Genomic DNA, 21,998 nt, shown 5'->3' with positions numbered 1-21,998 from the left:
GTCTCATCTTTGCTGCTTAAATGTCGGTATGTAATGGTATGGAGTTATTGAAACTTACTACGTGTAAAAAAGACTAGAAATTGAATGTTTATTTTTAAGCCTCGAAAGTTGCACTGGGTGCCTTTAAGGAAAGTGACAGCAACACAATCCACAACAAGGCTCTACCCTTAGCCAGCTTGTCCTGGGACTCTGTCCAACACACAACAACCAACGCATCAGGGAAAACCAAATTATAAGAAAACAAAAGGAAAAAAAATTGCCACATTGGAAAGAGTCCACCAAAAACCAGAGTAAATACAGATGTAGTCTCTTAACACAGACTACACCGTGGCAGAATACCTGACCACCGTGACCGACTCAAAACTGAGGAAATCCTTGACCAGATACTCAGAGAACACAGCCTGTCCATCGAGAAGGGGCGCTACAGACAGACCTGGCTCCCAAGAGAAAACAGACTGTGCTCCCACTGCACACACAACCAACTAGAAACAGAACTGCACTTCCTGCCAGTCATATGAAGACATCAGGAATACACACTTCCCACGGATTACAAAGGCATGCAAGGACTTCAAAGAAACTCCAGATGCTCACAAATGCCATACCCGTTTTATCCTTATTATATTATATATTATACTATATACCTGACCTTTTTACTTTTTACCTTATAATGCTGTTTATTTTATTGTTCACCTGCTTTGGCAATGCAAATGTATATTTCTCATGCCAATAAAGCTTTTTTTAATTGAATTGAATTGAGAGAGAGAGAGAGAGAGAGAGAGAGAGAGAGAGAGAGAGAGAGAGAGAGAGAGAGAGAGAGAGAGAGAGAGAGAGAGAGAGAGAGAGAGAGAGAGAGAGAGAGAGAGAGAGAGAGAGAGAGAGAGAGAGAGAGAGAGAGAGAGAGAGAGAGGCTTTAAACTAACAGCAGAATGAGCTTTCAGTTCTTCTTAAAACCAAGAGAGATTTTTTAGCATATTTTTTAGCATATTTATTGCACTTATTGTTATTCTATTTTAGGATCATATAATAAAGGTAAGTATGCTGGGGTCGAGCTTTATTTGGACTGAACCTTTATTTCCAGTACTTTACTAGTATTACGGTAATGTGGACTGTGGTACCGTCGGAATGTACCATCGACAACACTACTGGAGGGATTTTGTTGTGACAGCCAACAGCAATCTGTGGAAAACCCGGTAGGGGGAAACGGTAAGGTGAAATCTAGCGTCCTTTAACTGATAGAAATAAGCAATTTCAACATTGCGTTGGAAATAAAATAATGTTATATTTGCAGGAACTATGCTGATGTTTGTATTAGATGAATGGCCGATAAACCATTTGGAGCCGACGAGTTTCTACTGGCTAGCATCACCGTCCACATAATTACATAGAGCTAGCGATGTCTAGCTAATACATTATACTGGCGTGCGAATGATATTACTAGCGGGCAGGATAGACTTCATGCTGTGCCGTGCTCACTTAGCTGATTTATCTTACCGTCTTATTTAGATGGCAACTCAACACAATTTCTTGCGTTGAACGAGCTACTAGGATACGTTAGCATTGCATACTGTTGGTGAACAGGTCGTGACTGAGGATTGAGGAGAGGTAGCTGGCATCTCTGTTCTTTGGCCTGCTGTATTACCTGCATAATAATATCTCAATTCGTTTGAAGAGAAATCTGATATTTCAAAATCTATAGATGTGTTGTGTTTATACGTGATGATGATGATGATGATTCAACGTTTTTGGGTTGGATTCGGATCAGCATTTCAGAAATGCCATTTTCACTATTTTAGGTTATTATCACTAATAAGCTGCATAGCAAGCTATGCATTATAGTAACTATTTATCGTTTATAAACGACAGTAAATATAATGGCATTGACATTATCTCAGAATCGTCTGGTTTAATGTAATGACGTTTAAGTGAGATATGCTGCTGCTTCCTCATCAACTGGTGAGCAGTCTTATTTGGTAAAGCTGTTTCATGGTTTCTGTCTACAATGCATGATAATGGAGCAAACTGCAACATTCAGAAGATGTATTTGAAACATGATGTGGTTGCCTGCCGTTCTCTAATGTGCTGTCGTGAATTCATTTGTATTTGTTTTTAATCAGAATCAACATAGGTCATTTTATCTTGGATCAACAATGGCCTTCAGCAAGGGGTACCGCATTTACCATAAACTGGACCCACCGTATAGTGTCATAGTGGAAACGAGGAACAAAGATGAGTGCCTCATGTTTGAGTCTGGAGCTGTCGCTGTACTGTGTAAGAATGTCCTCTTGATTTCATACTTTACAAAAATATACCCTACATATCTCATTGGTTATCGTATGCCACTCGATAGCAAGGAGAACCCGCACTGAAACTCGCATTGCTTATTGTTGATGTATAGCGGCTGCGGAGAAGGAAGCCATCAAAAACACTTATACCAAGATGGTTGATGCCTACGGGATTCTTGGGGTTCTCCGTCTAAACCTGGGTAAGTTTCTGCATTGTCGATACACACTGTTCCCTCTATAACATTATCTGTCTGTCTGAATGTTAGTGCATGAACGACAACAATTAAAGCTGCTTTCTTCTGCCCTTTACATGACCTCCAAAGCTCTGTTATCACAACAACAGTAATATCTGATTAATCCTCATTTGTGGTGATGGTGCAGATTTGTTCGCCATCTCTCTTCTATAGAATGGAGATAATGCAATTCCTCTCTTATATTTGTAATCTTCCCAGACCACACTCCTCTTTAATTTCCAGGGTTTTATATCAACCCCTCTATGGTCATTCTCCTGCCCCTATCTGCAGTAGATATCCTTGAAACAAATGGTTGAACCATAGCTACTACAGTGCGAGATCCATCCGGCGACCACCATAACGTTGAATGCCCCCCCCTCCTCCATTGTGGTACATTGATGTAATCCATGCTCTTGCATTCCCTACTGGCAGGTGACTCCATGCTCCACAGTCTGGTGGTGGTCACGGGATGCAGCTCCGTGGGCAAAGTGCAGGACTCTGAGATCTTCAGGGTCACGCAGACAGACTTCATTTCGCTGAAAAACGACCCCGCCGACGAGGACCGCATCGCGGACGTGCGCAAGGTGCTGAGCTCGGGACACTTCTACTTTGCCTGGTCCGCCACGGGAGTCAGCATGGACCTCAGCCTCAACGCTCACCGCAGAATCCTGGAGGACACTACGGACAACCGCTTCTTCTGGTGCGTCAGAGGGCCTCTTACAACGTTCAGTAGACTCCGTTCTGTGCAGGGCCATTTGTAACATTTATTACCTTTGGTCTAAGCATGCAATGTCAACGCTCAATTGAATTGCTAATTGCCAAGCAGTCAGTAGTCAATGTCTGTTTAGTTTTTCTCTCCTATTGTTCACAAGTTTATGTTATTCAAACATCACGACAATATCCTCACGGTAACACGTGTTATACACACACACACACACACACACACACACACACACACACACACACACACACACACACACACACACACACACACACACACACACACACACACACACACACACACACACACACACACTCGCATCCAGGATGGAGAGATAAAATCAGTTTCCCAGGTGTCATTCATGTTGGAACGGGGCCCAGAGTGAGCTGAGGAGGGGTGAGGCTGGGTTGGGGGTAGAGTTGTGTTGTATAGCAGGCTGTTAAGGCATCCGAAGCCATACCTACTTCAGCAAGCCAACTCTTCCTCTTCTCTCTGCTTCTCTTCTCCTCCCTATTCCCTGTGTCACTTACTGAACTTCCTCAACCTGTGTGTGTGTGTGTGTGTGTGTGTGTGTGTGTGTGTGTGTGTGTGTGTGTGTGTGTGTGTGTGTGTGTGTGTGTGTGTGTGTGTGTGTGTGTGTGTGTGTGTGTGTGTGTGTGTGTGTGCATATTATGGATATGATCGTATTAACGACGTTGGCATGCAGTGTATTCGTGTTGCTCTTGTAACACCCCCCACTCTCCGCTTTGATCGATCATCAACCAATAGGAACCAGTCTCTTCACCTGCACCTGAAGCACTACGGCGTCCACTGCGAGGACTGGCTGCTGAGGCTGATGTGCGGCGGCGTGGAGGTCCGGACCATCTACGCCGGCCACAAACAGGCCAAGGCCTGCATCATCTCCCGCCTCAGCTCGGAGCGCGCCGGCACCCGCTTCAACGTGCGCGGCACCAACGACGACGGCCAGGTGGCCAACTTCGTTGAGACGGAGCAGGTCAGTGGCAGAGGGGGGGGAAGAGACGCTTGGATGTAAAATGGCTGCCGTCGGCGTCGATGACATACCGTAGTGTCGGGGTGTGCATGCACGCTCTCCTGCACTCGGCATTAGTTTTGTATTAGCTTGTTGTTATGGTTATTACACGACTCCACCCCAGGGCCTGAGAGCTGGAACTCTCCTCAGTCTTGTGTTTTCACCCTAAAACAGGTTTCGCTCAGCCCTTAGGATTAAAAGACATGCTGTTGTTCGTGGAGTTAGTGTGTATTTTTGTATTCTATTTGGCATTGCCAGCTCAGCACCCTGCAGTTAAACCAATCCCTCAGTCACCCTGCAATTAAGATAATGCCCTCCTTCTGTTTGCTGTAAACAGGTGATCTTCCTGGACGACAAGGTCTCCTCCTTCATCCAGATCCGCGGGTCCATTCCGTTGTTCTGGGAACAGCCTGGAATACAGGTAATGGGGAAAAGAAATCTACATCTCGAATTAACACAACCAGGTTCATGATGTCGCCTTATGGAAACATAAATTATTAACCTGCCATTGGTTTGTGACGGATCAATAATCATCCGCAGTAACATTATGCAGCATTCCTACCGAGCCTTCTTCTGTCTCCATCTGGTTGCAGTTGTAAGTACTTGTACCTAAAAGAATAATTCACTCTTTAAGTAAATAGCTATCATTTATGGGGGAATTTTGTTGTAGTAGGACATTTCTTGACAGTGAAGTATTTGATTTAATTGAGCATGATAATTGGAAGTCACAGGCAGCCTTAACCAAGCATATTCAGATAGACGATGGATGTAAATGATTCTTTCACTTCCAGGGAAACGATTGTGGGTTTGATATTAAAAACACAAAAGTGAAGAATGTTGTATTTGCAATACATTAAGCAATACATTAGGGGGGAAGTAGACAGTGAGATGATTTGTCAAGCTCCCATACCATCCATTGCCCATAAGCCATTGCAGCTCAGTCCGACTATCATAACAGTTGACAGCTGCTAGCCGGGGGTGTTATCAAAGATGGCTGCTATCTATCTGGCAGTTATGTGTTATAAACATTGAAAGCAGCTGAAGCAGGATCATCTTATCAGTTTGAGCTGGTTTATAAAACCAAACTGATATTCATTGGGAAGGAGGCACGGAAGAGATACAGTACTGGTGTGTTTGTGGACGCTGCGTTTCGGTATTCAAGTTCAACTAGCGCAGTCCCTGTTAACAACACGCCCCGTTCGGAACGGGCCGACGGCCTGGCCTCCGTGATTGCTGCTTGCAGCTTTTTCGGAGAACAGCTCATCCCAACAACTTCACACTAGGCACTGCGCTTCCTTTGGTCCTCAGGATTGCACCCGCCAAGTGTGAAGTCGATGAGCGGATGTGTAGGGAGGACAGACAGAAAAGCTTGAGTTAGATAGCAACCATAGCTATTTCGTAGACTGAGAATGAGGGCTGACATGTTTTGGAGATAATCTTGTGTGCAAAGAATGTCAAATTTCTCGGATGAATTATTCCTTTAAACTCACATTGTGTAACCCCTTTGATTGTTTATATTTTTCTGCCCAATGTCTTTCTGAAACAATTGTAGGATGTTAGGGAACTGAAAGTTCCCGTACAAGTGAACATGGCAGAACTAGCAGGGAAAACAGAGCTAAAGCCTTAATTTTTCCTAAAGAAAACATACAGTATTACTTTTAATGGTCTTGCAGTCCCGCTACTATGAGTCCTAAATTAAGAGTCTCTTGAATCTGTAGTGATTAGTGTGAAAATGTTAGCTAATTAATCATTTATGAATTGATTATTTTGTAATTAATAAGTACATTTTAGGAATTTATGAGGTGGAAATACCATGCAATTTCTGCCTTTAGATCATGCAGTTCAGAAATGTTTCAAATCATTAGAAATAAATTATTATTATCAATTAATCAAATGTTTTATAACAGGCCAAGACTAAGAATTCCGGGAGAATGCTTGGTATTTGTGTGTGTGTGTGTGTGTGTGCAAGAGATTCCATGTTTACATTGAGAGGCCTGTGGAATTTTAACCACATCTATTCATGCTGTGTGTTCAGAAAAAGTCAATTAAGGGCGTTTTGTTGCAACTGAATGAAAATCGACGACCTAATGGAATGGATGAAAACCCCCACCTGGTACAACAACCCCTATCAATCGCTTCTCTATTTATGTTTTGCTCATTTGTTTTGCTCTGCTGGTGATGGCTCTCTCATGCAGTAGAAAAGTGCTGTGCAATGCCCGGAGTTTGAAGCTACCTGTCATCTTCCCACTCCAAAAAAAACAAACCTTTCCTGACATTGCACAGGTCTACAAAACGCCTTGCGTTAGGGAGGTTAGATATCGGTAAAGGGCCTTTTTCTTTATTTCCTCCAGCTCCCAGACATATTTTATCAGGTGAGCACCTGTACTGAAAACCATCCCCTAAGCCATTCACCAAACCTTTTAACACTGCTGATGTTCCAGCAATGTAGAAAAGAGGCGGAAGACATGGTAGGCTGATACTGCCAAAGTTGAGCCATACATAGTTTTGGTTTGGCCTTGCATGTGTTTTGGGGCTGTTTTTCAGTGTTTTACTGCCCCCGTTTTACAAGTAGATGCTTTGCGTCTTTCTCTCCCGCTTGGTTTAGCTGTTCCTTTGGTTGAGGGGTGGGTACGCTTTTCATTTTTAAAAGATGGATTTTTAAGTTGGAAACTAGTCTAGCTCTGGACTAAGAAGTTCTGCTTAGGTCGAGTTGCACGAAATGCTTGCTAACTCTGCTTGTCAATTAGTGCCCAATTCCATCTCAGCCGAGAGAATACTTAGAAATACTCTCAGCCTAGTCAACCGTGCATCGCCTGTGTAAAGCTATCCATGAGAGTGGGGGGGGGGGGAGGAAGGTCTTCTACTGTAGTAATCCGAGCAGCGCCATCAGCTCCAAGATAATCAATTTATTAAATATTCATGGGTTGCTAACGCTGTTATTCCTAACACAGTTCGGACCGCACTGGGGGGTGCAAGAGGAGGGCTAGACACAACTGTGTTGGGAAACACAGCGCTGGCAAGGGGAAGTCATGACAAAATGGCGGCAGCATTGTGTCAACTGTTTAGTAACGGTCCCAATCCCCGTCTCAACAAACAGGAAGATGTGATTCGGAAACCGAGAGAAACAGAACAGTCTCCCGATAAAGACAGCAATGAAAAGACTTTAGGCACCACCCAAAACATTCAAGAAGTGTGAATGAAAAGGATGGAGATGATGCACACGGTAAGAAAGCCGACGGGATAGAGAGAGGGACCGAGGAATACCGGGATTCTTGAATGATGCGAATGACGGGTTTATTCTTATTCACACATTTTGTGTTCTTGTTCAGAACCAATCACCTCCTCTTCCCCGTGCTTTTGTTGATTGTTTTACCGGCCTCCTTTGGGGTATGATTTTTCCACAACAAAGCTCTCTCCCCTAAAGCTGCTCTTCAAATCCGCCTTTATCCGCCAGAATGTCTGGCCCCTCTGCAGCAGCAATGTGTGGCTCGACAAAATGCGCACAAACCCTGGCCCGCTGCAAGAGGTGATGTCACGCTGTCTGATGAAGTGTGTGCCATGTGTCCCTTCACCCTCCCCGTGTTTGCCTCCTCCTCGCAGGTTGGCTCCCATCGCGTCAAGCTCTCCAGGGGTTTCGAGGCGAACGCACCCGCATTTGAAAGGTAATCATGAAGCAATTTGTGTGTGTCAGTCGGGGCCAGTCGGGGCCAGTCCAGAGCTGTTGTGACTCGCCTTCCCTGCAACAGCCACCAGCTAGAGAATTGCCAGGAAATGTATTCAACAAAAGTTTGTGTCCAAGGCTGCTACTGACCCCAATACACGCTAGACCAATGCCCTGCTGATCTGCTCTCCGTCAGATGTCCATTTGCAACCCAAATGACTCATGGGCCAGCCCTTACGGCCTGCGTTGTTCCAGCGTTTATTCGACGGCGGACAAACGTCGCGCCTTCACGCCACTGCTTTGAATAGCATAATATTAACCCAAGGACCAAAAGCATGTAACAGAGGATCTTCTCCTAAATGGGTTAAAAGTGAGGATAAGACTCATCTCAACATAGCGCATATCAGATTGCGGCGCTGTTATATTGTAGGCCTCTGGGTGGTGATTCATGGTGAGCAGAGCTAGACGTGCCCTTGTGTTTGACATGGTCTGAGTCACTCTCTGGTTTTCCTTTGAGGAGGCCAGCGTTTGCTTAACGCAGGAGACCAGTAACACACGGACAGCTCGGTCCGTTATCAAGATGCAGTGGTTCTTCGGGACATGGTGCCCGCGCACCACCCACTATGACACCCAATCAATAGACGCAGATGCTTCATTTAGGGATCTGTGAAAACGTTTTAATGAAGCTGTGGAAGATTATTATTAGTACGCTGTACCAATGGTGGTACCGTGCTCTGTCTAGGCATTCAGGGCCAAGAGGTTTAAGAATGTATCAGGATATTGTGAAACGTACGAAGATATGTTTCACAAGATATTGCAAGTGATGTTCACCATGACAACGGAAAAACGGCTTGATAGATGAGCATGTCTTTTCATGTTAGAGGTGCTGAAGGTAAGATTTAAGAGCTAATTTGTGAGAAACGGTATCGCCAATTGTGAGCTATTGGTAAGGGGTGGGTGTGTGTGTGTGGGTGTGTGTGTGTGTGTACAACTCTCAAATTGTACCCACTGCCCGATTTAAATGTATTATACAATCAATATGGCTATATATGTCCATCTTGCTGGTGATTTAAAATGCACACCAAGTCTCATCCCCCCATGCTTACAAAGCGCTCCATGATGGACCAAATGGACAGCAGAGGTCATGCGTGTCCCCACCAGTATATGCTAATGTGTGTGTAGTATGTGTATATCAAAGACGTGCCCCTTTGTATTTTCCAGACACTTCAGTGCGCTGCGGAAGCTGTATGGCAAACAGGTGATCATTAACCTCCTGGGCAGCAAGGAGGGGGAGCACATGCTCAGCAAAGCATTCCAGGTCAGTGGAACCCGCCGTGTTAATAGATCAGATATTAATGTATTCCTCCTGAGTCCTGGCGCTTTTCATTTCATACATCAACGCTGTCATCAACTCAAATGGAAAAGTAAATGGTCATTGCTCTCAGTAGCTTTGGATAAAAGTCTCATCGAAATGACAAAATAATCAATTGTAACAAACAAGTGTTTAATTCATATACCGTAGCGAGGCAATGCATGCGTGTGCATCGCGTGTTGCCCCCAGTGCACGTGCAGCCCATTGCGTTCTCACGGCTCTCCCTCCTCGCTCCCTCCTGGCGTCCAGAGTCACCTGAAGGCGTCGGAGCACGGCGGCGCGGTGAAGATGGTGAACTTCGACTACCACCAGATGGTGAAGGGGGGCAAGGCAGAGAAGCTGCACAGCGTGCTCAAGCCCCAGGTCAGCCGCTTCGTGGACGACTGCGGCTTCTTCTACTACTCTGGAGAGACTGGCATCGCCAGGTGAGCCATCGCCAGAGAGGGTGGGGCCTCGTGTGAATAGGCTAACGGTTAATGGACTTTGGGAATGATCGTGGGGGATTCGCCTTGTTTTGCTCATCCGCAGTCTCTTCAGTTGTAGAGAGCACCCTCAGTTTGATTTGAATGGTTTTTTTCAAATTTGTATGGGAAAAGTGTATCCATTCATTCATTCATTCATTCATTCATTCACAAATGCATTCATGTAATTATACACGATGGTGGTCTCTGATGTTCACCCAGGACGCAGAGCGGGACCCTCCGGACCAACTGCCTGGACTGCCTGGACAGGACCAACAGTGTCCAGGCCTACTTTGCCCTGGAGGTGAGATCCCCGGCGCACCCTTCTCGAGCACCGCACCCCCAGCAAAGGGCAGACACACACATACAGGGAACGCCAACGTATCGCACTCCGATTAGATCCTACCACTTAAACGTCAGCATTGATTACCGGGTGACGGCGAGTACCTCTCCAGGTGACTTCAAATGAAAAGACTTCTTAACAGACTTAGCAGATATCAAGTAGACGTGGTCAGATCTCTTTATCGGCGACGCTGCAGCCTGATTCTGGGCACCCCACTGACGGTTAAGGTTTTCGGTGCACACTTAAATGCTCTTTCACCCCCCCCCTGTGCTCGGGCCGGCAGATGTTACCCAAGCAGCTGGAAGAGATGGGCCTGACTGAGAAGCCCCAGCTGGTGGCTCGTTTCCAGGAGGTCTTCCGGACCATGTGGACCGTCAACGGAGACTCGGTCAGCAAGATCTACGCCGGTACGGGCGCCCTGGACGGGAAGGCCAAGGTACTGACCGAGCGCTTCCACTGGGCCATTTTAAGCATCGGTTTGACTAGCACCGTTAAAGGCCTATAAGATGATTTCAGCTCAGAACTCTATTAAACACTACTATAAATACATTTCAATATTAGGAATTACCTTTTCAATTTAGATATCTTCGTTATAATTGCTAGGCTTATGCAGCAGGTTTTAATAACTTTGGATTTTATGATTTGGCTTACCGTCTAAGTTGTCCATTTCGATTTGGTCCACTGACAGTTGCTTTTCATTCCCCTCACAGCAATCCTTGAGTACTTCTCATAATCGTATCTGATGTTATATCCTCTATATTCCGGTATCACATCCTAGTTATTCATTTGAAGTAGTCCATGGATCATGGAAGGTCATGCAAGTGGGGGGGGGGGGCAAAAAGTAGCGAGACAGTTACACTCTGATCCTTCACGTCCACATCCTATGGGCCCAGCGAGTGCATATTCGACAACCAACAGCCGCATGTCATGCTCTCTGAGATGAGCGTGAAGTGCATTCCCTTTGAGTGCAGCACCGTGTGTTTCCCTTCTGTTTTCTAAACTCTTGTGTGCCCCTTTTCTCTCTGCTCTCTTCTGGACCTCTCGGGCCCGCGTGGTAAGTCAAGCGCCAGTCCGTCTTCGTCTTGTTGTCGTGAACAAAGGTCCTTATCTCTGGTGCAGTGTTTACCCCTCGGAGACACTGGGGATGTGGGCTCGGTCTCCGAGCTCTTCTGGGATAGACCACCCGAGCGATGGCGTCCCCTGATTACGTCGCCGTCACTTATGTCCGGCTCCTTCGCTGTTTTCGTTTCATTGAATGGAGTCTTTGTTTTGCGTGACTTCATCATTTCAGCGCGCAAGCCGGTTGATATCGGACAATACATGCTAAGCTAGGCAGTACTAGTGTTTTTTTTTTTTAACTAAACATTTCTTGTCACCATTTTTATATATATATATATATTATATATCCCGAGGATATTAGGCAGTGTTGGCATATTTCGTCGTTTCTTGCAAGTTTGGAGCCTCTTTGGAGATCCCATAGTCTGGCGAGACCGTACGATCTGGAAACCCTTATAAGGGCAGAGCGATGACCTCAGGCTTGGGTGGTCTATGGTGCTGGTGCAGGATGGGTTATTTACTCATTGTCATGTGCGTCCGAGGATTTTACTCTGTTACTTTGGATCAGGGTTTGCCTTTTGGGAGAAAATGAAGGATATTCGTCTTCACCATCCTCCCAATCTTATCAGAACAGATTTGAATTTGTGTAATCGATGATTCAGTTATTTTCAGAGCTAATGTTTTAACCCATTTAAGAGTACTAGCTCCTTTTTGATGTAGTGTTAATAGAAAATAAATTATTTGGCCTACTTTTATGAAATTAAATGAATCGTACATCAGAATGCAAAACATCCCTACCCAGTTTCACATTCATCAAATTGTCTTGATCTCGCTCTTAATAAGAACTGCACAAAAGTTGTTCTAATTTCCAATCATTAAACTTTTAGGAAGCCCGCCGCCTTTCTTTTCTGGGTGAAACTTTATTTTTGCAACATTATTTAATGACATTATAATAACATGGGGGCAGGATAGTCTACTGGTAAGGGTGTTTGAACTCCAGCTTAAAGGTTCAACGTTCGAATCCCAATGTGATTGGAGTTTGAACCTTTGGGCTGTAACCCCTACCTGCCTTACCCAAGCCTGTCCATTAATGACATTTGTCTAAAAAATGTGAAATATATAATATAATAGCTCACTGCATGTTGCTTCTGATAGCAAACTCCACTAAATAGTGACGTTTCCTATTCATAAAAGCATTAAACAAGAGTGTATTCTCCTTGGCCTGCTACCAGGTGGGAAAGCTGAAGGACGGGGCGCGCTCAGTGACGCGGACCATCCAGAACAACTTCTTCGACAGCTCCAAGCAGGAAGCCATCGACATCCTGAGGCTGGGCTCCACCCTGAACAGCGACCTGGCTGACAAGGCCCGGGCGCTGCTCACCACCTCCAGTCTTTACGGTAATGCCTGGAACCAGGAAGTCCATGTTGCGATGACATCACAGAGGTCTCTTCAAGTGGTTCTGCTTGCATGAATGACGACTGCCAATACATTTTGTGTGTGTGCATATATTTACATATATAATATTCTTTTTTTTATTGAATTATTTCACTTTATTTTACACTTTTTTTCACCAATAGCTAAATTAATAAAGCTTGCTTCTACAATATTGTAAATTCAATATCATATTAATTATTAATTATCTTACGACCAGCTGACAGCTCACTCAAGCGTATTACTGGCCGACTGGCCCTTGCTGGCGGTTGAAGGGCATGCCCTGAGTCCTCCCCACTGTGTTAAGCAGAGAGGCCGGTGCCCTGCATGACCAAGCGAGAGGTCTAATCTCCCATCGGCCCTGCTCACATGGGCCAGCTAGATTAGCCCTTTGTTGACTGACTGACTTACCGGCTGACTGACTGCCTGCTCTACTTGTATTATCTCTCTGAGAGCCCTGCTAACCCCTCCCTTCTCTCCCCTCTCTGTGCTGCTATCGCTCCTGATATTAGTCACTGAGCCTGTGTTACAATCAGGTACGGTCACTGGCTGGCTAACGGACGACTGTCCGTCTGTCTATCTGTCCTCCATCTTGTTCCACCACCCGGTCTGTCTGGGTACCTCTCCCTCCCCAGTGGTATATGTGCCCACCATGTTGATTATCTGACTTTACGTTGTCGTTGTGTCATCATCTTTAGTTATTCAGTGTAAACCTGGTTTGGAGGACAGACTTTCTGGCAAATGTGTACACTAGTGAGTGCTGAAATAAATACAAAATAAATGTAATTTTTGGGTGTTATGTAAATGTAGGTTTAAGGTTTGCTTTGTCAGCGTTTGTACTGATCAGAAATTTTCCTTTTAAGATTATCATATCATCATCATTGTCAAACGTAACATTGTTTTTGGATTAAACCAACATTTCTGAGAAGCACAAGGGGCAATCTGCCAAAACGTGTACTGCACAAACTCTGGGTCGGATCAAAGACTTGTCTAACCGGTCATACCCAGATTTCTCTGCTTCAGGTTTCACTCAACCTTGTTTGTAGTCCCTGTGTTCACATTGCCCAGTATGCCAGACTGTTGTTCAAGTGCTTGGTATAAATAGATGGCATGTAATTGGCCCCTTACAGAGGTTCCCATTCACAACTCTACAGTGCCCCCACCCTCCCATCCATCTCCATCCATAGTCGAACCATCTCCAACTGTGTTTGTGTGCGGTGGACCATGTTTGGTTGTTTCCATCCACTTCAATGTTTTCTTTTCCATATGCAGGAGTAGGCATGCACACACACACACACACACACACACACACACACACACACACACACACACACACACACACACACACACACACACACACACACACACACACACACACACACACACACACACACACACACAGACTAACTGAGTTTCTCTTCTGGTGCAGCGTCTCCCAGAGTGCTTCTGGGCATGTGTCAGAACTACCGCAAGTACACGCGGCCAAAGCAGATCCGTGTGTGCGTCGGAACCTGGAACGTCAACGGGGGCAAGCAGTTTCGCAGCATTGCCTACCGCAACCAGACCCTCAACGATTGGCTGCTGGACGCGCCAAAGAAGGCGGGGCTTCCTGAGTTTCAAGGTACGTGGTTTTACTGCACGGAATCACTTGTCTGTTTGGTAGCGTGTGAAATTTGAATATAATAAATGTGACATCTAAACGAATTGGACGTCAGTAATATTTGAAATGCGTGTTGTTCTTTTGACCCCACAGACGGAAAGCCAAACCCCCCTATAGATATTTTTGCCATTGGCTTTGAGGAGATGGTGGAGCTGAACGCTGGCAACATAGTCAGTGCCAGGTATGTGACCACGCTACAAGCTACCAAAATTATATTGTGGTAGCTGCGTGGGTGGAGGGAGATAATAATAACCAAAAGCATTTTTTTGTTGACAAGAATAGCAGTCTAGTTACGATCAACGTTTTGCATGATTGTTACAATTCTACTCCGTTTACTGGTCGAACTGCAAACACATATACACGGCTCACGTTGCCTAGGAATCCTCACTCATCAGCCTAGGAAGTACAAAAACACACTATTTTTCGAGCAAATATCTGAAGAGGACCGAGACATGTTAACGGCCACTTTGACCCCCCCACCATGTCCCTATCCTGCTCATGATGGGCTCTCTCATGGTACCGTCTCTCTCAGCACCACCAACCAGAAGATGTGGGCCGCCGAGCTGCAGAAGAACATCTCCCGGGACCACAAGTACGTCCTGCTGGCGTCGGAGCAGCTGGTGGGCGTGTGCCTGTTTGTGTTCATCCGCCCGCAACACGCCCCCTTCATCAGGTACGGTACCTAGCCACGCCCCGTCTCGCTGTCGACACGGCCCCGCATACAAGCACACGCCACGGCTGACGTCTGGCATAGGAAGTTAACGTTCAGTGTTTGGGTCCTTTACTATATCAGGCACCATTGGTAACATCATTTAAAAAATATGTTTTTCATATACAAAACTTTTGTTGATTTTCTTTTCACTGGCAATCTATTTTCGTTAGCAAATGAAATATAATACTGATTATAATTTGCCTGTTTTTTTAATCGTTCTGATGTCAAAAGACTCAATACCTTTTATTTACTTGGATACAACTAGTTAAAATAGTAATTGAAACATGGCATGGCTTTGCATTGAATAGTTCTTATGAAAGCTGAAGTCATATTAAAGCTGGAGAGAGTTTTGAATGGGCTTTAATTTAGTTCCTGGAAAAAAATAGTTTTCTCTTTCCTTTGTTGTGACTCAGGGATGTCGCCGTGGATACAGTCAAAACCGGGATGGGCGGAGCCACTGGCAATAAAGGGGGCGTTGCCATCCGCCTGCTGTTCCACACCACCAGTATCTGCTTCCTCTGCTCCCACTTTGCAGCTGGCCAATCACAGGTCAAGGAGAGGAACGATGACTACAATGAGATCACGCGCAGACTCTCCTTCCCTATGGTAACCCTAAACTTGGGCTGTCTCACTCCCCTTTTCAGTGTTGACCAACTAAACATCAAATGTATAAAATATTAAATGTCATGTCAAAGCGACTACCGTGTGGAAAAAGTATTTTCCCACAGTAAACATTTCTGCACAAACAAATGGTTTTCTATGGGACTTAGAGTAGATGCCCCCCAAAATAAATACAAATTCAAATTTTGTTCCAACGTGGATCCAGGTGTAAACGCATCAAGACTGGTCTGGCCATTTACACCAACTCCGGACAATCCCAGTCAATGTTCCCGGTCTAACCCCCCCCCCCCCCCCCCCGTTCCTCCCCTAGGGTCGCCTGCTGTACTCCCACGACTACGTGTTCTGGTGCGGGGACTTCAACTACCGCATCAACCTGCCCAACGAGGAGGTGAAGGAGCTCATCAAGCAGCAGAACTGGGAGGCCCTGACCGCCGGAGACCAGCTGCTGGACCAGAAGAACGCCGGCATGGTGAGGTCATGGGTCTGAGTGTACTGGTTCTGGAGGTGCGATTTTATTCACAGAAATGTGCAAATTGTAAATTCAGTTGTTGTGGCTGACATCCACACCGAATAAGATGGAAACATGAAACATGGTAAGGCGACGATGTACATAATGTAAAATAAGTGCACTTTTAAATGTTCAGAGAGTACAAATAAGAATCCACCAAGTGCATTTTGAAACGTTCAAAGAGAGTCCAAACAAGAGCCGACTAAGGCGATAAGCGCTGATATTCTCCCGTCAAACATTGTTTTGACACGCCACCGATGATTACGGCTCTCAAAGTCCCAGCGGAGCCACACTGGAGGTCAAGTGTTTCATTATGAAACACTTGTGGTCCCCTCTGCATAATGGAACAACTCCAAACGGCTGAACCTATTGGCGCATCTCTGCCACTTCTCTGATGGCTTGAGAGGCTCACGCACTGTGATCCACGACGGAGGTACTGTTGAGGTTCAATAGCTGCTGGACCCAAGAGCAGAACACAGAGACGGGACTTGAGTTGGAGTGATGAGCATGTTTATTTGGTGCAGAGTCAGACGAGTAGTGACGCAGGGGGCAGGTTGGTGAGTGGGGAGCTTCAGGCTGGAGGGAGTGAAGCAGGCAGCCGTGAGCTATCGATCCACGTAAACACTGTGGCAAAAGGAAACAAAGTACAATGAGCTGATGCAGGCCAGGTGTGATCAGTTGAGGGTGACGGGCAAAGCACAGAGACAGACGGGGGGTGTTGCAGACCCAGGGGGGAAAACACCCAGCACAACAGCTGTGGCTATGACATGAACACGTCAAACACACGTTGACAGCATCTCCACTGTCTGCTGGGTTCGCTGTGCGTTAACCGACACGCGCCGTGTGTTTGCGCAGGTCTTCCGCGGGTTCATCGAGGGCGACCTGGACTTCGCCCCCACCTACAAGTACGACCTGTTCTCGGAGGACTACGACACCAGCGAGAAGTGCCGCACGCCCGCCTGGACGGACCGCGTGCTCTGGAACAGGAGGAAGTGGAACTTTGACAAAACGGGTGAGAGAAGTGCTGACGACTTCCCTTCGTCAGCCCCGCGTTAACGTTTCACGACAATCGTTTTAGGGAACCACTGTTGCCCTAACCACATTAGGGCAAGTTTTACACTAAGTGTGCATTCATGAACATTAGTAAATGCAGAAATAAGCATTGTTATATAACGTTAGCAAAAGGGTTGCGTGACTGGGCTAGTCAATGGTGTGTGTAGGAATACCGTAGTTGACATGAAAACCATTACTTTAGTTATCATTAACTGCTGATATTCATGTGGTTGATAAACCACATGAATTTCAGCAGTTAATGATAACTAGACCATTTGTTAACTGTTAATTTGTGGTAAGCTAATACAGTTTACGGCATTAACTGAGATTTAATTTTGTTTTGTTTGTTTGTTTGTTTGTTTTATCTTGTTTTTGTTTTATTTTTTTATTTTTTTATTATTATTTTTTTCCACAATGTCTTGTTTTAAACGATTTATGATAACTTTATGCTCTGTAAGGTGACCTTGGGTGCCTTGAAAGGCGCCTCTAAATTAAATGCATTATTATTATTAATGAATGTACCCTTATAGTAAAATGTTACCCGTCTTAACACTACGCTCAAAGCACATTTGAATGAATCGATTCTTATTTTCATTGACCTCGATCACTTCTGTTCAGTTTTTCTGACCGCACGTCACCAAACCGCGCGGCGCTTCGCGGCGCGTCCTAACGAGCACTTGATTGTGATCCCCAGCGGAGGAGATGAACGTGGTGGGAGCGGCGGCCGCCAGCGAGGACGATACGGACGGCGCCTGGAACCCCGGCGAGCTCAAGTACTACGGCAGGGCTGAGCTCAAGACCTCGGACCACAGGTAACCAGCTCGACGGCACTGGCTGAGGAGGCGGAGAGCGACGGCACCGACGGCAGCATGCACCTTCCTTCACGCAGCACAGTGACGGCCTCGTTCAGCATCGGGCGAATCACACCCGCAGCACTTTAGGATTTGTTTTCTCGTTTCGGTTTGACGATGCTAAAGGAAGGCGCTTTTACACATGTAAATGAACGATTCAGTTGTGTGACTCTGTGCTCCGACATCCGGTGTTGAAGCGGTAAGAGCCAGCGAGCGATGGCGGTAGTACGGTGAGGCACACGATGCCTTTATACAACACATTTCTATCCTGATCAGGAGCCATAACGAACATAAAAATTGGCGTTAGCGTCGTCTCAGCAAGGCACTACCGCCAAATATGGGCAGAGACGTTGGCGTCATGAATACAACTCTCGCTCTGTTCTATGACCATATATGGGCAGACATGGGGATGTCATGTATGGCTCTGTGTGTGTGTGTGTGTGTGGCTAGGCCTGTGATGGCGGTGATGGACGTGGAGATCCTGGAGGTGGACCCGGAGGCGCGGCACCAGGTGTACAAGGAGGTGATCGCCCTGCAGGGGCCCCCCGACGGCACGGTGCTGGTGTCCCTCTGCGCCTCGGGGCCCGACGACTACTTCGACGACCCGCTCATCGACGAGCTGCTGGACAAGTTCAGCACCTTCGGCGAGGTCATCCTCATCAGGTGGGCGGGGCCGGGCCCCAGTGGGGGGGGGGGGGGCCTGTACAATGCAATACAATACAATACAATACAACTTTATTAATCCCACTAGGGGCAATTTGTTTGAGCAGCTTGTTGTACACACAGTATCATACAAAGAACAAGTACACATACACAACTACAGAGCGTTTAGTAGTTTAATTGCAGAGGGGGTTAACGACTTGGAATACAAGTCGTTAACCTGTTCCACAAGCAGGTAAAGCATAACGACGCCCAGTTCCCTCGAATCTCCGGCAATGATAAGTTTTGCATGTTTCATGCAATTGTAATTGACCGGCAAGATGCATTCCCCCGAGCCAATCAGGGAAGAGATGCCCCTGATGGTCAGAAATGATCTGGGAGTGTCCTTAAATCGTAATAGTCTCTGAGGCAGGCCTAGTGAACTCAAAATGGATATTCTCTCGTCACATTTCCCTCACTCATAGCTGACGGATCTCTCCTACCAAACAGTCCCATTTATGTCCTGGCCTTGTCTCTGTTCTCTTTGCAGGTTTGTGGAGGAGAAGATGTGGGTGACCTTCCTGGAGGGTTACTCTGCCCTGGCTGCCCTGTCTCTCAGCGCCTCCACGGTACGAGATCACACCAGGGCTATGAGCACATCCAGCTCCCTAGCAACATTGAACACTCTCTGGTTACACTGGTTTTAAACACTTGACCGTGTTTCAACACTCAAGATTTTAATACCATGAATGGACCCTATTTAGAGAGGCTTCAGACACAGGTGTCAAACATAACATCAAATCAATTATGAATTAGCTCCTCTTATGCACCAGGGCAAGACAAGTAAGTAGTAGTGGTATAATAACGTGACAGATTATACCACCAGGTGTAAGGGTGTTTAGCCTTTACAAGCCGTTTCAAAATCGGCTTCTTCTGACATCTGGGCGTGTCCACCTAGTATGTCGAATAGATCAGTCTACCAGCCTACGACATACAATACATAGCAGTGCACCTGTGTTTGTCCTACGCCGACGCCTCGGTGAAAAGGCTCCAGTCACGGATGTCCAACAGGCTTTTTTATCTCTTTTGAACGCAACACATTTTGTCGCCTGGCAACGCAGGTGCTGGGCAAGACGATTGACATCCGTCTGAAGAGCTCCGGCTGGATCAGGAGCCTGGAGGAGGAGATGAGCGTGGACCGCATCTGCGGCGCCATCCCCACCTCGGCCAGCTCCACCCTGCTGGCCGAGGACACCAACATGGGCGACGATGACTACGACATGGAGGGTGAGCCGGGGGCGCTGAGCTGGGAGGGAGGAAGGCGCTGTGGGGCGGGGTTAAAAAACGATAAGAAGCGTTCCGGGTCGGAACGCAGTCCTGTGTTGTTAAGCGCTCTGCACCGTTGTTTGCTCAAATGCATCTCGGTGATTCTGATTCCATACTCTTTCTTGTAGTTGTATTTCACTTGGACAGCATTTGTATTGTTGTTTCACGCAAAGCGATGAGGTTGGGTCATTTGAGCGTTCTGTTTCTGTCTCTGGTCCCACAATGGAGTTGAATGAATATTTCGGGGCTTATGTCGGCAAGCAGGACGTTGACGGTTACGCCGCGAGGTCTCTGGACGTGTGACTCCTCTAACGCTGGGTTTCTGTTCATACTCGGGCAATAAAGCAACGCTGCACTTCAATGGGCGTTCACACTGAATGTCTCCCTCTCTCCCTCTCTCTCTCTCTCCCTCTCTCCCTCTCTCTCTCCCTCTCTCCCTCCCTCTCTCCCTCCCTCTCTCCCTCTCTCTCTCCCTCTCTCCCTCTCCCTCTCTCTCTCCCTCTCTCCCTCTCTCTCCCTCTCTCTCTCTCTCTCCCTCTCTCTCTCTCTCTCTCTCTCTCCCTCTCTCCCTCTCTCCCTCTCTCCCCCTCTCTCCCTCTCTCCCTCTGCCCTAGGCGACGTGGACGAGGAGGTGGAGGAGATCCTCCCCCAGCACCTCCAGCCCGGCGCGGGGTCCGGCGCGGGGTCCGGCGCGGGCTGCTCCCCGGCCCCCTCCCCTCGAGGTAGTCCCTGTCCCTCCCCCACCGAAGGGGGCCCCCCCACCAGGCCCGGCCGGTCCGCACAACCCTCCCGGCCCACACAAGGTGTGTGTGTGTGTGTGTGTGTGTGTGTGTGTGTGTGTGTGTGTGTGTGTGTGTGTGTGTGTGTTAGGGCTGTCACTTTTTATTCGAAGTTCGAATATTCGTTCGAAGGTGGGGTGAAAAGTTCGAATTCGAAGTGTAATTCTCCATTCCAACTGTAAAAATGCGCTATAAAGAAGAGAGCGGCGAGTGGCTTTTCCTCAATAAAGCGGCCCTCCTGGATCCCCGCTTCTCCCGGTTAGTCCACCTTTCCCCTGCACAGAAACATCTCGTGACTGAAAGCCTCTCACACGAGCTCACTGAAACGGAGACCGACACTGATCGCACACGACAGGGAGAAAAGTCTGCTGCTGCGCTGGGCGCGATGGGCAGCCTGTTTGGGGACTTATACAGCACGGCTGACACAAGCAGCTGCAACGGTAACGGAGAGCTGCGAGACTACTTGTAATTTTCTTTCCGTAAGGAATAAAAAGAGCAGCATGCCGTGTTGGAGGTCGGCGTCACAGATTGTTTGTTTATATAGGCTGTGTGTGCCATGGACGACATGCGCTCCGCATATCGCGCTCCGAGCAGTTATTGTTAATGTGTAAAAGACAGCCGCACTTGTGTGTCGGAGCTTCCTCTTGTGTTTACAAATGTGTTATCAAAGATGTGTTTTTATCCTGTGCTGTTATGAATTCAGTAGGTATACGTGAGGTATACGAGAGCAACATAAAAAATCAAGACTGTTGTCGTGTTCTATGGGGGGGGGGGGGGGGGGGGCGAATGTATTCGAATGTATTCGAATTAATTATGGACATTCGAAATTCGTTCGAATTTCATTTTTGGAAAAAGTGACAGCCCTAGTGTGTGTGTGTGTGTGTGTGTGTGTGTGTGTGTGTGTGTGTGTGTGTGTGTGTGTGTGTGTGTGTGTGTGTGTGTGTGTGTGTGTGTGTGTGTGTGTGTGAGGTCATTCTAAAGTGCCACTGTGTTCCCTTTGTGATTGTCCTGGAAGGAGGCTTTAGTCCGTCCCCTTGCAGGAGAGACATGCCAGGTAATGTGTGCCGGTGGGCTTTGCTGTGTTTGAGTGTCTTCTTCATACTTGCAGTGTGTAAGTCACTGTTTAGTGTACACAGTACGACCCAGCCAACCCTTCCTTAGCCCTGACAGTAGCTTATCCTAGCTGTGTTTTGTCGTTGGTGCTAGTTAACCATAATCAAAGTGAGACTTTTGTTGTGTGTGTGTGTGTGTGTGTTGT

General features: G+C 46.8%; 1 protein-coding gene across 11 annotated transcripts in view; it reads left to right on the top strand.

Annotated features, from left to right (window-relative positions):
• The first annotated feature begins 977 nt into the window (after positions 1 to 977).
• synj1 (synaptojanin 1) overlaps positions 978 to 21,998 on the top strand; it is a 30,225-nt gene continuing 9,204 nt past the window's right edge. The window contains exons 1-25 of one of the 11 annotated variants that reach the window (XM_060057379.1): positions 978 to 1,203; positions 2,115 to 2,268; positions 2,396 to 2,482; positions 2,948 to 3,215; positions 4,005 to 4,230; positions 4,604 to 4,687; positions 6,302 to 6,379; positions 7,867 to 7,928; positions 9,149 to 9,245; positions 9,549 to 9,724; positions 9,983 to 10,064; positions 10,387 to 10,539; positions 12,401 to 12,557; positions 13,104 to 13,127; positions 14,021 to 14,212; positions 14,345 to 14,432; positions 14,784 to 14,924; positions 15,377 to 15,569; positions 15,895 to 16,053; positions 16,948 to 17,104; positions 17,840 to 17,957; positions 18,447 to 18,659; positions 19,186 to 19,264; positions 19,757 to 19,922; positions 20,576 to 20,764. In XM_060057379.1, coding sequence (XP_059913362.1) covers positions 2,148 to 2,268; positions 2,396 to 2,482; positions 2,948 to 3,215; positions 4,005 to 4,230; positions 4,604 to 4,687; positions 6,302 to 6,379; positions 7,867 to 7,928; positions 9,149 to 9,245; positions 9,549 to 9,724; positions 9,983 to 10,064; positions 10,387 to 10,539; positions 12,401 to 12,557; positions 13,104 to 13,127; positions 14,021 to 14,212; positions 14,345 to 14,432; positions 14,784 to 14,924; positions 15,377 to 15,569; positions 15,895 to 16,053; positions 16,948 to 17,104; positions 17,840 to 17,957; positions 18,447 to 18,659; positions 19,186 to 19,264; positions 19,757 to 19,922; positions 20,576 to 20,764 — 3,310 coding nt within the window. In that variant the 5' untranslated portion in view covers positions 978 to 1,203; positions 2,115 to 2,147. Of the gene's footprint in view, positions 1,204 to 1,223; positions 1,603 to 2,114; positions 2,269 to 2,395; positions 2,483 to 2,947; positions 3,216 to 4,004; positions 4,231 to 4,603; positions 4,688 to 6,301; positions 6,380 to 7,866; positions 7,929 to 9,148; positions 9,246 to 9,548; positions 9,725 to 9,982; positions 10,065 to 10,386; positions 10,540 to 12,391; positions 12,558 to 13,103; positions 13,128 to 14,020; positions 14,213 to 14,344; positions 14,433 to 14,783; positions 14,925 to 15,376; positions 15,570 to 15,894; positions 16,054 to 16,947; positions 17,105 to 17,839; positions 17,958 to 18,446; positions 18,660 to 19,185; positions 19,265 to 19,756; positions 19,923 to 20,575; positions 20,765 to 21,998 lie in introns of those variants that run through there. The other 10 variants (XM_060057377.1, XM_060057383.1, XM_060057385.1 and 7 more) reach the window with 10 other exon arrangements.

This window comes from Gadus macrocephalus, chromosome 7, assembly GCF_031168955.1.
Source record: "Gadus macrocephalus chromosome 7, ASM3116895v1".
Classification (NCBI taxonomy): domain Eukaryota; kingdom Metazoa; phylum Chordata; class Actinopteri; order Gadiformes; family Gadidae; genus Gadus; species Gadus macrocephalus.
This window is presented reverse-complemented; position numbering and strand designations above follow the sequence as displayed.